This window comes from Entelurus aequoreus, linkage group LG16 (genome assembly GCF_033978785.1).
Source record: "Entelurus aequoreus isolate RoL-2023_Sb linkage group LG16, RoL_Eaeq_v1.1, whole genome shotgun sequence".
Classification (NCBI taxonomy): Eukaryota; Metazoa; Chordata; class Actinopteri; order Syngnathiformes; family Syngnathidae; genus Entelurus; species Entelurus aequoreus.
The window spans coordinates 1,806,425-1,821,335 of record NC_084746.1 but is presented as its reverse complement, the minus strand read 5'-3'; the positions used below and the strand labels follow the sequence as shown (position 1 = coordinate 1,821,335).

General features: G+C 39.0%; 1 protein-coding gene across 2 annotated transcripts in view; it reads right to left on the bottom strand.

The window, feature by feature from the left end:
• Positions 1-14,911, bottom strand: part of myom1a (myomesin 1a (skelemin)) — a 52,251-nt gene that overhangs the window by 34,407 nt on the left and 2,933 nt on the right. For both annotated transcript variants that reach the window (XM_062023756.1, XM_062023757.1), the window contains exons 3-12: positions 9,375-9,515; positions 9,130-9,316; positions 7,957-8,114; positions 6,362-6,454; positions 6,210-6,298; positions 6,078-6,122; positions 3,676-3,837; positions 3,442-3,603; positions 1,011-1,152; positions 747-946 (exon numbers count right to left, since the gene is read on the bottom strand). In XM_062023756.1, the coding sequence (XP_061879740.1) occupies positions 747-946; positions 1,011-1,152; positions 3,442-3,603; positions 3,676-3,837; positions 6,078-6,122; positions 6,210-6,298; positions 6,362-6,454; positions 7,957-8,114; positions 9,130-9,316; positions 9,375-9,515 (1,379 nt within the window). The remainder of the gene's footprint in view (positions 1-746; positions 947-1,010; positions 1,153-3,441; positions 3,604-3,675; positions 3,838-6,077; positions 6,123-6,209; positions 6,299-6,361; positions 6,455-7,956; positions 8,115-9,129; positions 9,317-9,374; positions 9,516-14,911) is intronic.

The window sequence follows — 14,911 nt, the reverse complement described above, 5'->3', positions numbered from 1 at the left end:
GGTATTTTTTGTTTACATTGTTATTGCCTTCTGGTTAGCTAATGTTTGCCCTGCAGGTAATAGTCACTTTTCCACCCCTTTGTATATTAGGTATAGTTGTAAGCCTAGTTGTTAAAGTGCACATCATTAATGTTAATTAAGCAATATCACATGAGAGGGAATGCTGTTTTGTAATTTGAGCACTGCTGTGATTCGGTTAAAGATAATCATAACATAACATTCTCATATAATATGTTAATTTGCTTTCTTTAAGTAAAAAAAAAAGGTCAAAGACAAAGCTATTCGGTTTCTTGTGAGTATATACACTTCACTGCCGATGTGGGGGGGGGGGGGGGGGCGCCACCTAAAATCTTGCCTAGGGCGCCAGATTGGTTAGGGCCAGGCCTGCCGAGCGCATATCATTATGTCAAGATAATGACACTAGCATTTACTTCATTTAAGAATATTTTTCAACATATTGAACAAAAAGGTCTGGTTTTTTTTCCACCAAGAAAAGTGCACTTGTTATTAGTGAGAATATACTTATTTTAAGCTATTTTTGGGTTCATTGAGGTTAGCTAATTTTACTTGTTTTGGAAAGTCTTGACAAGCCAAATTTTGTTGTTCTATTGGCAGATAATTTTGCTTGGTTCAAATAAAATACTCCTCATTTTTGTATTTTTTTTTGCCATATTTTTGAACACTGACTTTTTGCAGTGTAGTACATTTGTGGTTCTGTTGGCAGAGCTCCCAGTTGTGTTCCCTACCACGTAGGCGGGCCCTGTCATAGGGATCCATGGCGACCACCGTCTCCGAGATGCGTGAAGAACGACTGACCCCCGCCTTGTTCAAGGCCCTCACCCTGAAGACGTACGACCGACCCTCCACCAGCCCTGTGACGGGGAAGCGGGCGTACTTGACGGGGCTGTCGTTACACTGGGCCCAGTGGTGAGTCCCCACTTCGCATCTGTTTAACACGTGTGGACAAATGAGGAGCGGGTCAAAGGTTAGTAACCATGGTGATGACTAACCGGTCAACGTAGTAGCCCAGGATGGTGCTGCTGCCTTCCACGGCTGGCTGCTTCCAGGTTACCACCACATAGTCTTTGTTGGCATCGTGACAACACACGTCCAGAGGGGCTCCAGGGACCCCTTTGACCGCTACCTCAGCATCTGGAGCATACACACACAGACACACACACTTATATGTAAATAGTAGTGTTTCTATAGCAGTCTGGTTTCCATTACTGCATTCAGTAATACCTTCTTCCTCCTTAAGAGTGGATCATGCTAAGTCTTACGGCAGGGGGTCACCAACGCGGTGCCCGCGGGCACCAGGTAGCCCGTAAGGACCAGATGAGTAGCCCGCTGGCCTGTTCTAAAAATAGCTCAAATAGCAGCACTTACCAGTGAGCTGCCTCTATTTTTTAAATTTTATTTATTTACTAGCAAGCTGGTCTCGCTTTGCCCGACATTTTTAATTCTAAGAGAGACAAAACTCAAATAGAATTTGAAAATCCAAGAAAATATTTGAAAGACTTGGTCTTCACTTGTTTAAATAAATTCATTAATTTTTTTACTTTGCTTCTTATAACTTTCAGAAAGACAAATTTAGAGAAAAAATACAACCTTAAAAATGATTTTAGGATTTTTAAACACATATACCTTTTTACCTTTTAAATTCCTTCCTCTTCTTTCCTGACAATTTAAATCAATGTTCAAGTAAATGTATTTTTTTTATTGTAAAGAATAATAAATAAATTGTAATTGAATTCTTCATTTTAGCTTCTGTTTTTTCGACAAAGAATATTTGAGAAATATTTCTTCAAACTTATTATGAATAAAATTCAAAAAAATTATTCTGGCAAAGCTAGAAAATCTGTAGAATCAAATTTAAATCTTGTTTCAAAGTCTTTTGAATTTATTTTAAAATTTTTGTTCTGGAAAATCTAGAAGAAATAATGATTTGTCTTTGTTAGAAATATAGTTTGGTCCAATTTGTTATATATTCTAACAAAGTGCAGATTGGATTTTAACCTATTTAAAACATGTCATCAAAATTCTAAAATTAATCTTAATCAGGAAAAATTACTAATGATGTTCCATAAATTATTTTTTTAACTTTTTGTCTTCTTTTTTTCGGTTGAATTTAGAATTTTAACGATTCGAAATTGAAGATAAACTATGTTTCAAAATTTAATTGTCATTTTTTTCGTGTTTTCTCCTCTTTTAAACCGTTCAATTAAGTGTAAATATCATTAATTATTAATAATAACATAGAGTTAAAGGTAAATTGAGCAAATTTGGCTATTTCTGGCAATTTATTTAAGTGTGTATCAAACTGGTAGCCCTTCGCATTAATCAGTACCCAAGAAGTAGCTCTTGGTTTCAAAAAGGTTGGTGACCCCTGTCTTACGGGAACAGTTTGGGGAATGTCACCATGTTCCCAGTGCACAAAGCAAAGTGCATAAAAGCCTGTTTGGATTATTTTGGTGTGGAAGAACCCCAGTAAACACATTAGGTACGAACGAGAACACAGATGGATCGAATTATGGACAAAACAACAAAATCTTGTACAAAGGCATACTTGGATGGGTTTGGTGTGGAAGAACTCCACACCATTAAACGCCTTTAGGGTGCACTGTGATGGAGATGGGGGTGGGAGGACACGCCCCTGTTTGCACATTCTAAAGGTCTAAAGGTGTTTGATGGGATTGAGGTCAGAGTTCAATCAAGCCTTCCACACTAAACTCATCCAAATATGCCTGCTTCCAAAGAAAGCAAAAGGCATTTCTGTTAACAGTGGAAGTCTACTGCTTCTTAACACTTAACATGACGTTAGTTTATTTGTACAAACAGGTCTTCGTAGTTCTATTTAGGCATAGCAACTACAAAAGAAGACAAACTAATGCAATCTATTGTCCTTTTCTTACGTTTAATTCTGCTATCAAACACTACTAATAATGTAGAGAACAAACTGGATTGCATCACAGAAAGTTTCCCAAACAAATTAAATGTTTAAACATACATTTTACAAAGTGATCATTGCAGACACGAGCGCTCCTATTGTATTCCACAAGATGATGAAAGAGCCATTTCCTTCGACGCACGTTCCTTCGTTTTTTCCTGACTTTATTACCTTTATGAATCACTTCTTTCGGGACTCTATGAAAGCTCTTTCCTATCTCTCTATTTAAACGACTGGAAACCCCAAGAAGAGAATACCAATACGACATTTTCTGCTCAAACTCTACACTCTCTCTCGCTTGTTTTAGTGCTACGCTCAAGCTGCTCGGCCATCGTGTGAATCAAGCCGCGAAGAAGGAAAAACAAATCTAATGCAACCCTCCTATTGGCCTTGCTTCTGAAGACAGACCTGCAAGTTTTTTCTCGTTCAGGCTTGTACCGTCAAATATCCTGGAGAGTCAGCATATCAACACGGTTTTTGTCATCTTTGCTTACCTCTGACAAAGACGTAAGCAGAGAAGGTCTCGTAGCCAGACGTGGTGTTGATGCGCAGGGTGTACATGCCCTCGTCTTCTTTGTTGAGGTGGACCAGTGTGAGCGTGGCGCGTTGACCGGACCAATTGCTGTGCACCCATTTGGATTCCTTCAGGGGCACAGCTGTAAAATGTGTTTATTTAATGCTGCGCTCACAGAAATGCAGTAATATTGAGGTAATGACGAGCCACTCACAGTCTCTGTACCACATGGCTTCAGGCTGGTACTTCTTCACGGTGGGATACACAATGACCGTGCAGCCCAGGCTCAGCGTCTCGCCCTCGCGCCCGAAGGCCACCTCGAATTTGTCGAGTATGGTGGTCTGGAAAACGATGCCATGCTCAGGGGCTAGGCCATCTGTGGGTAAAGGAGCATAAACCATGAATTAAATGAAGTACGAGTGCGAACAAATTTGAAAGAAATGTGCTTGTCTGTTGCTGCTGTGAAAGCATGGAATTCTCTAAAGAAAGACTTAAAAAGTTGCAAAAATATATTTCAATTTAAAAAGAGTTACAAAAAGAGACAACTGGAATTATATCCAACTGATTTTTGATTTTGATTGGAAGTGTCATTGTGAAAATGCTTAAACGAAAATTAAAAAGTATGTTGGAGTTGGGGTGTTGGTGGAGGGAACAGTGATAAAGTCATCTCAAATAATTTGTGTTAAAAAAAAGAGGGCAGATAAATATAAGAATATTATTCTTCCATCTGCTCCTTTCTGATCATGGAAATGTATAAGAAACAAAAAACAATGAAAGTGTCAACTGTACGTGGCTTGTGTATATGCATTTTCATGAAAGGAATAAAAAGAAATGATGAAATGATGATGATGAAGTACCCCCTGTGGAGCATATATATATATATATATATATATATATATATATATATATATATATATATATATATATATATATATATATATATATATATATATATATATATATATATATATATATATATGTGTGTCTTAATTAGATTATCCAAAAAAATAGTGCTCGATACCGTGGTAGAGCGTAATATGTATGTGTGGGAAAAATCACAAGACTATTTCATCTCTACAGGCCTGTTTCATGAGGGGTTTCCCTCAATCATCAGGATCCTGATGATTGAGGGAAACCAATCGCATGTAAACTTATCTTTAGAAATGCTAATGTATGCACGCTACTTACAAAACAATAAAATTGTTTTAAGATTAAGATTAAAGAATGTTGGTGACATAGTTTAACAGAAATATATGCATAGATCTACATAACATATGTCCCGAGTCCTGTGTGCAACATCCAGCATAATATATCACAATTGATTATACCGGTATAAATTTTACCGCTGTGTTATAACGCAGGCACTTGGGAGCCATTCAACAATTACGTATGCAAAGGGGGGTGGGGTTGGGGTTCAAAATCCTGGGGGGGAAATGCGCACAATTAAGTACCATCATTTGTATAGTAAATCTTGCGTACGGGGGTTGGGGTCAAAATCCTGGAGAAAAATGCGTACGTAATTGTTGAATGACCCCTTGTAAAAATAAAGAGTGTCACGTTATAATTGTCTTTTCAAACCCCAAAAAAAAAGAGCTCCCGGGATGATTCATTGTGCTTTAAATTTTATTGCGGCATTAAGCGATGTCATGATTATCCTTACATCACACTCAAATTTATAAGTGCATGCCAAAATTTACCGCATGCCTTTGGTAAGCGCCGGAGTGAGAAGAGGTTTTAAATTAATTACCGCCGGTGCGCTAATTCAAGGAAATACGGTATGTTCTTTACAAGTGTATGTAAAATTTTTGACCGCGACTGTGTATATATATATATATATATATATATATATATATATATATATATATATATATATATATATATATATATATATATATATATATATATATATATATATACCGTATTTTTCGGAGTATAAATCGCTCCGGAGTATAAGTCGCAGCGGCCAAAAATGCATAATAAAGAAGGAAAAAAACATATAAATCGCACTGGAGTATAAGTCGCATTTTTTGGGGAAATGTATTTGATAAAAGCCAACACCAAGAATAGACATTTGAAAGGCAATTTAAAATAAATAAAGAATAGTGAACAACAAGCTGAATAAGTGTACATTATATGAGGCATAAATAACCAACTGAGAAAGTGCCTGGTATGTTAACGTAACATATTATGGTAAGAGTCATTCAAATAACTGTAAAATATAGAACATGCTATATGTTTACCAAACAATCTGTCACTCCTAATCGCTAAATCCCATGAAATCTTATACATCTAGTCTCTTACGTGAATGACATCAATAATATTATTTGATATTTTACGCTAATGTGTTAATAATTTCACACATAAGTATATATATATGCACATCATTACTCAAAAAAAGAGTGTAAAAAACTGCATTCAGAGGCATTCAAAACTGCGCGTAAGCTCACACCCAAATGCATGAACTTATAAATTGATGCTTTGGTATTTTTAACACAATTATCCAACATTTATCACTAAGTCAGAAAAGAGGAAAATCATCATCGATCCCCTTTAAATGGCAGATACTCCCAAGGCTACTTGTAATCCCAGTCATTTCAACAATACTGATTGACTCACAAGCCTTGGATTCAAGTGGGCCACATTCCTCACCATCCTGGAAGCCTGCAGAGAGAATCATCCATCTTTACTTTTGGAGCACGTATATTACGTATGTTATATTACGTAGGCACTGTCCTGGCAGCTGCTTACGTTTGACAACAATGGTGGCCACTGAGGACATCTCTCCTTTCACATTGAGCGCAGAGACACGATACTGAGCTGTGTCGTAGAAGTCGCAGCTGAAAAGAGCGGCAAACAACATTGAGCTTTGCTAGAAGACTTCAGGCCTCATGATGACCTACTTCTTGATCTGCAGGGAGTGCATGTTGTAATTGCTCTCCACCGTGTACTTCTCAGAGTGCGTCTTGGCGTCGATCAGCACGTTGTTTTTGTACCTTGAACGCAGCACAGAGACACAGAATGCTTTCATGACTGTTCTGAACTCCTGTTCAGAGGTGGGTAGTAACGCGCTACATTTACTCCGTTACATCTACTTGACTAACTTTTGGGATAAATTGTACTTCTAAGTGTAGTTTTAATGCAACATACTTTTACTTGAGTATATTTATAGAGAAGAAACGCTACTTTTATTACGCTACATTTATCTACATTCAGCTCGCTACTCGCTACTGATTTTTATCCATCTGTTAATGCACGCTTTGTTTGTTTTCTTTTGTCAGACAGACCTTCAAAGTAGGATCTATCTCATGCCTGCGTTTCACCAATCAAATGCAGTCACTGGTGGCGTTTGACTCCGTTTCACCAATCAAACGGGGCGGTATAGCTCGGTTGGTAGAGCGGCCGTGCCAGCAACTTGAGGGTTGCAGGTTCAATCCCCGCTTCCGCCATCCTAGCCACTGCCGTTGTGTCCTTGGGCAAGACACTTTACCCACCTGCTCCCAGTGCCACCCACACTGGTTAAAATGTAACTTAGATATTGGGTGTCACTATGTAAAGCGCTTTGAGTCACTAGAGAAAAGCGCTATATAAATATAATTCACTTCACTTCACTTCAAACAGAGCCAGGCGGTCACATGATTAACAAGCTTAAGCTTACATGAACTCAACTTCAAATTTGAGGAAGCACATGGCGGTAAGTAACGTTAGTAGATATTTTGGCTGTCACCGTAGGCTGATGTTAGCTTCCCTGCTATGAATCACTGTCAAATGTACCAAGTGTGGGGACATTTATTAACGCACTGCAGCCTCATAGACAGACACACACACACACACACACACACACACACACACACACACACACACACACACACACACACACACACACACACACACACACACACACACACACACACACACACACACACACACACACACACACACACACACACACACACACACACACACACTTGCATAGAAACACTAATCAGTGTGTTCCCAGGTGCAGCCCACACCTATCAGTTTATGGTTTGCGTAAAGGCTAACTTGTTATTTTCCTTTGTAATCTCTGCCTACTGAGCCTATGGTGCTGTTAAGTTATTGTGGCTCAATTTGCCTTCATTTTGTTTATGTTAATGTATTATTATTTAATATATATTATTGTTTTAGTTGCTTAAGAGATATTCCTGGCTCTGAATTTGCTCATTGCTATTTTTATGTTTTTGTGCATTATTTGTTGCCGTCATCATTAAACGAACAGGTTACTCATCAGTTACTCAGTACTTGAGTAGTTTTTTCACAAGATACTTTTTACTTTTACTCAAGTAAATATTTGGGTGACTACTCCTTACTTTTACTTGAGTAATAAATCTCTAAAGTAACAGTACTCTTACTTGAATACAATTTCTGGCTACTCTACCCACCTCTGCTCCTGTTTCAATGCAAGATTTGCATTGAGAGCAGAATAAGTGTTCAAAAAGACAAGAGACGGTTGGCCTACCAGGCAATCCTTGGTCTGGGCCAGCCAGCCATGGTGCAGTGCAGCGTGATGGTCTGGCCCTCCCAGACTGTCTGTCCGCGGGGCCTGCCAATAAACTCTGGTGCGTGCATCAGGCTGTCAGGGTTCATTTTCTTACGGAACTCGGTCCATTCTTCCAGCTGTAGCAAAACAAAGAGTGTCAGGCTTGAAATACAACCAGTTACCACAAAAACAATGATGTTTCTTTTTTAGAGACGTCCGATAATGGCTTTTTTGCCGATATCCGATATTCCGATATTGTCCAACTCTTAATTATGGATTCCGATATCAACCGATACCGATATATACAGTCGTGGAATGAACACATTATTATGCCTAATTCTGTAGTGATGCCCCGCTGGATGCATTGAACAATGTAACAAGGTTTTTCAAAATAAATCAACTCAAGTTATGGAAAAAAATGCCAACATGGCACTGCCATATTTATTACTGAAGTCACAAAGTGCATTATTTTTTTTAAACATGCCTCAAAACAGCAGCTTGAAATTTGGGACATGAGCATGAGGAGGTTGAGTTTGGGGGGGGGCAGCGGGGGGTGTATATTGTAGCGTCCCGGAAGAGTTAGTGCTGCAAGGGGTTCTGGGTATTTGTTCTGTTGTGTTTATGTTGTGTTACGGTGCGGATGTTCTCCCGAAATGTGTTTGTCATTCTTGTTTGGTGTGGGTTCACAGTGTGGCGCATATTTGTAACAGTGTTCAAGTTGTTTATACGTTCACCCTCAGTGTGACCTGTATGGCTGTTGACCAAGTATGCCCTGCATTCACTTGTGTGTGTGAAAAGCCGTAGATATTATGTGACTGGGTCGGCACGCAAAGGCAGTGCCTTTAAGGCACGCCCCCAATATTGTTGTCCGGGTGGAAATCGGGAGGAATTCGGGAGAATGGTTGCCCCGGGAGATTTTCGGGAGGGGAACTGAAATTCGGGAGTCTCCCGGGAAAATGGAGAGGGTTGGCAAGTATGACTGGGAGATGCAACTGCTCTCTACTTCTCCCTACGTCCGTGTACCACTCCGTACAGCGGCGTTTTAAAAAGTCATACATTTTACTTTTTGAAACCGATACCGATAATTTCCGATATTACATTTCAAAGCATTTATCGGCCGATATTATCGGACATCTCTAGTGTTTTTTTTACAGTCTTGTTCAGTTCCAAGCGCTCTGCAGATTCCCGGATGTGCGTGGTCCTAGTTTTCTTCTCCACCCGGACCTCCAGGGCCTCCCTGGCCTCCCTGACAAACAGGTTCCTCATGGCCACGTAGTTGATGCCCTCCTCGGTCACATCCTCCTCCCGGGCCTCCATCAAACTCCGGACCTCTTCGTGACTGCGTGACAGAAGCGTTTTACAACAACAGTTGCCGTCTTTGGTTACAGTGCACTCACTTGGCTCTGAAGACTGGAATGACATAGCCGATGACTTCCTTGTCCAAGTCCATAGCCAGATAAGTGCGCTTGGCTCTCTTGGGCAGCGGACTCAGCCTGACCACCTCCTGACCCTTCTCAGTCTTCACACTGGTCTTCACACTAGGAGGAAACAGGAAGTTGCTTTGTTATCCACTTTTGTACACAGGACTTGCTGACAAAGAAGGCAAAGTGCATTGGGGTTTATTTTAGGAGTGCAGTGATGCACCTTTTGGCAGCCAGCGTACAAACGACAGATGTAATTCAGGCCAGGTCTTAAATAACTCTAACACCGTATCACACTACTGGGATAGGCTTTTATAAATGAACAAGAGCAGCATAACAAAGAAAATACAGTATTAGTGGCTGGGGGTGTTCATTTACTCAACTGCAGAGAGTACCAGTTGGTGAGGGGTTAGGTGTGCACAATTACGTCAAATACTGAATTAGGATTGTACGGTATACTAATAAAGTACCGCGATACTAATTGATTAAAAATCAGTACTATACTGCCTTTGAAAAGTACCGGTACCGTTCCTTCATTTAAGTGCCGCAGTGTGTTAGAATAATTATGTGTAAGTTATCACCATTCTTGCCAACCCTCCCGATTTCCCGGGAGACTCCTGAATTTCAGTGCCCCTCCCGAGAATCTCCCGGGGCAACCATTCTCCCGATTTCCACCCAGACAACAATATTGGGGGCGTGCCTTAAACGCACTGCCTTTAGCGTCCTCTACAACCTGTCGTCACGTCCGCTGTTCCTCCATACAAACAGCGTGCCGGCCCAGTCACATAATATCTACAGCTTTTCACACACACAAGTGAATGCAATGCATACTTGGTCAACAGCCATACAGGTCACACTGAGGGTGGCCGTATAAACTGTAACTACGGCTCAAATTCCATCTCTGACCTCTTTAGGGATGCTGCCACAGTTGCCGCGTCATTGACAAATGTGTGAGACGCACCAAACCAAATCATCTAAGCTGATGTTTTACACCAACCGTAAATGTCAGAAAAGTACAGTAAAGCAAAATCCAAATGTAACGTAAACACTACAAATGATGCAGTTGCTCGACTTAACGGAGAAGTAACTAATGACAGTTTAAGTGACTATTGGACAATAATGTAACACATAACTCTTCGACAATAATATAGCATGTAACTCTTAGAAAATGATGTAACGCGAAACACCGACAATTATGTAACACGTAACACTTTGACCATTATGTAACATGTAACTCTGACAATAATATACCACAGAACTATTTGACAATAATGTAAAACGTAACTCTTTGTCAATAATGTAACACAACGCTTTGACAATAATGTAACATGTAACTCTGACAATAATATTACACAGCTTTTTGACAATAATGTAACACGTAACTTTTTGACAATAGTACCATACCATACCATACCAACTTTATTTATAAAGCCCTTTAAAAACAACCACAGTTGAAAAACAAAGGGCTGTACACCACAAAGAAATAAAGGCAAAGGACAGACTAAAAAATAAAATTTAAAACAGAAGTAAAATACACATTAAAAAAGCAAATACAAAATTACCCTAAGAACAATTTTGTTAGATAAAAAGCAGTTAAAAAAGTTAAAAGTTAAAAACAGTTTAAAGTCTCATGCTGGGTTAAAAGCCAGTGAATAAAAATGGGTTTTAAGAAGGGTCTTAAAAATAGCCAAAGAAGGGGCCTGTCTCACATGAAGTGGAAGATCATTCCAGAGTTTTGGGCCCGCAACAGAGAAGGCTCTGTCCCCCCTGAGCTTACGCTTGGATTTGGGTACCTCCAGGATCAGCTGATCAGCTGACCTGAGGGACCGGGTGGGGGCATAGAGGTGGAGCAGCTCAGAGAGGTAAGGTGGGGCAAGACCATGTAAGGATTTAAAAACAAGTAAGATAATTTTAAAATGGACTCTAAAAGACACAGGCAGCCAGTGGAGGGAGGCTAAAACAGGAGTAATGTGCTCTCTTTTTCTTGTGTTTGTTAAAAGTCGGGCAGCTGCATTTTGGACCAGCTGCAGACGTGAGAGGGAGGACTGACTAATTCCAAAATATAAAGCGTTACAGTAATCCAGCCGAGATGTAATAAAGGCATGGATTACTGTCTCAAACTGTTGCCTAGAAAGCAGGTTTTTAACCTTAGCCAGCTGACGTAAATAAAAAAAGCTGGCTTTCACCACTGTGCCAATCTGACGGTCCAATTTAAAATCACTGTCAATACGAAAACCCAGGTTGGTGATCATGGGCTTAACGTACAAAGCCAAGGGGCCAAAGTCAACAGGGGGAAGCTCACAGGTACCACTAGGTCCAAACACTATTACTTCTGTCTTCTTTTCATTGAAGTTTAAGAAGTTTAGGGCCATCCAGGCCTTGATGTCATCAAGACAAGCAAGTAATGGCTGTATTGAAGAGGCATGATTTTTCTTTAACGGAAAATAAATTTGTGTGTCATCAGCGTAACAATGAAAACAAATACCATGCTTTCTTAGGATTGAGCCCAGGGGAAGTAAATAAATAGAAAAGAGCAGTGGTCCTAAAACTGAGCCCTGTGGGACCCCACATGTTAAGGGAGCAACAGAAGATTCAGAACCAGCAACATTTACAGAGAAGGTCCTGTTAGTCAAATATGACTTCAGCCAACTCAGGGCAGTACCACAGATGCCCACTTGATGTTGTAGGCGGCTAATTAAAATATTATGGTCCACCGTATCAAATGCTGCTGTTAGATCGAGTAAAACTAAAATCACATGATCACCTAAGTCTGTTGCTCGAAAGATGTCATTAAAAACCCTTACTAATGCTGACTCGGTACTATGGAGGGGTTTAAACCCAGACTGAAAGACTTCTAAAATATCAGAGTCCTCTAAAAAAGTGTTTAACTGGGTATTACACGAAACTATGACAGTAATATAACGAGTAACTATTTGACAATAATGTAATACGTAACTCTGAAAATATTACACAACTTTTTGACAATAATACAACACGTATTTGTTTGACAATAATATGAAACAAAACTCTTTGACATATACAATACAATACAACGAGTAACTATTTGACAATAATGTAACACGTAACTCTGACAATAATATTACACAAAACTCTTTGACAGTAATATAACGAGTAACTATTTGACAATAATGTAACAAGTAACTCTGACAATAATAATACACAACTTTTTGACAATAATGTAACTCTTTGACAATAGTATGACACGAAACTCTTTGACAGTAATATAAAGACTAACTATTTTATAATAATGTAACAGGTAACGCTGACAATAATATTACACTTTTTTTACAACGTAACACGTAACTCTTTGACAATAATATGACACAAACTCTTTGACAGTAATATAACGTATCTTTTTGACAATAATGTAACAGGTAACTCTTTGACAATAATGTGACACAAAGTCTTTGACAGTAATATAACGAGTAACTATTTGACAATAATGTAACACGTAACTCTGACAATAATATTACGCAACTTTTTGACAATAATGTAACATGTAACTTTTTGACAATAGTAATGACATGAAACTCCTTGACAGTAATTAATATAACGAGTAACTATTTGACAATAATGTAACAGGTAACACTGACAATAATATTACACTTTTTGACAATAATGTAACACATAACTCTTTGACAGTAATATAACGAGTAACTTTTTGACAATAATGTACAAACCCCGTTTCCATATGAGTTGGGAAATTGTGTTAGAAGTAAATATAAACGGAATACAATGATTTGCAAATCATTTTCAACCTATATTCAATTGAATATGCTACAAAGACAACATATTTGATGTTCAAACTCATAAACATTTTTTTTTTTGCAAATAATCATTAACTTTAGAATTTGATGGCAGCAACACGTGCCAAAGAAGTTGGGAAAGGTGGCAATAAATACTGATAAAGTTGAGGAATGCTCATCAAACACTTATTTGGAACATCCCACAGGTGAACAGGCTAATTGGGAACAGGTGGGTGCCATGATTGGTTATAAAAGTAGATTCCATGAAATGCTCAGTCATTCACAAACAAGGATGGGGCGAGGGTCACCACTTTGTCAACAAATGCGCGAGCAAATTGTTGAACAGTTTAAGAAAAACCTTTCTCAAGCAGCTATTGCAAGGAATTTAGGGATTTCACCATCTACACTCTGTAATATCATCAAAGGGTTCAGAGAATGTGGAGAAATCACTGCACGTAAGCAGCTAAGCCCGTGACCTTCCATCCCTCAGGCTGTACTGCATCAACAAGTGACATCAGTGTGTAAGGGATATCACCACATGGGCTCAGGAACACTTCAGAAACCCACTGTCAGTAACTACAGTTGGTCGCTACATCTGTAAGTGCAAGTTAAAACTCTCCTATGCAAGGCGAAAACCGTTTATCAACAACACCCAGAAACGCCGTCGGCTTCGCTGGGCCTGAGCTCATCTAAGATGGACTGATACAAAGTGGAAAAGTGTTCTGTGTTCTAATGAGTCCACATTTCAAATTGTTTTTGGAAACTGTGGATGTCGTGTCCTCCAGACCAAAGAGAAAAAGAACCATCCGGATTGTTCTAGGCGCAAAGTGTAAAAGGCAGCATGTGTGATGGTATGGGGGTGTATTAGTGGCCAAGACATGGGTAACTTGCACATCTGTGAAGGCGCCATTAATGCTGAAAGGTACATACAGCTTTTGGAGCAACATATGTTGCCATCCAAGCAACGTTACCATGGACGCCCCTGCTTATTTCAGCAAGACAATGCCAAGCCACGTGTTACATCAACGTGGCTTCATAGTAAAAGAGTGCGGGTACTAGACTGGCCTGCCTGTAGTCCAGACATTGAAAATGTGTTTGGCATTATGAAGCCTAAAATAGCACAAGGGAGACCCCCGGACTGTTGAACAACTTAAGATGTACATCAAGCAAGAATGGGAAAGAATTCCACCTGAGAAGCTTCAAAAATGTGTCTCCTCAGTTCCCAAACCTTTACTGAGTGTTGTTAAAAGGAAAGGCCATGTAACACAGTGGTGAACATGCCCTTTCCCAACTACTTTGGCACGTGTTGCAGCCATGAAATTCTAAGTTAATTATTATTTGCAAAAAAAAAATAAAGTTTATGAGTTTGAACATCAAATATGTTGTCTTTGTAGCATATTCAACTGAATATGGCTTGAAAAGGATTTGCAAATCATTGTATTCCATTTATATTTACATCTAACACAATTTCCCAACTCATATGGAAACGGGATTTGTAACATGTAACTCTCTGACAATAATGTGACACAAAGTCTTTGACAGTAACAAGTAACTATTTGACAATAATGTAACATGTAACTCTGACAATAATATTACACTTTTTGACAATAATGTAACATGTAACTCTTTGACAATAATATGACACAAACTCTTTGACAGTCATATAACGAGTAACTTTTTGACAATAATGTAACATGTAACTCTTTGACAATAATGTGACACAAAGTCTTTGACAGTAACAAGTAA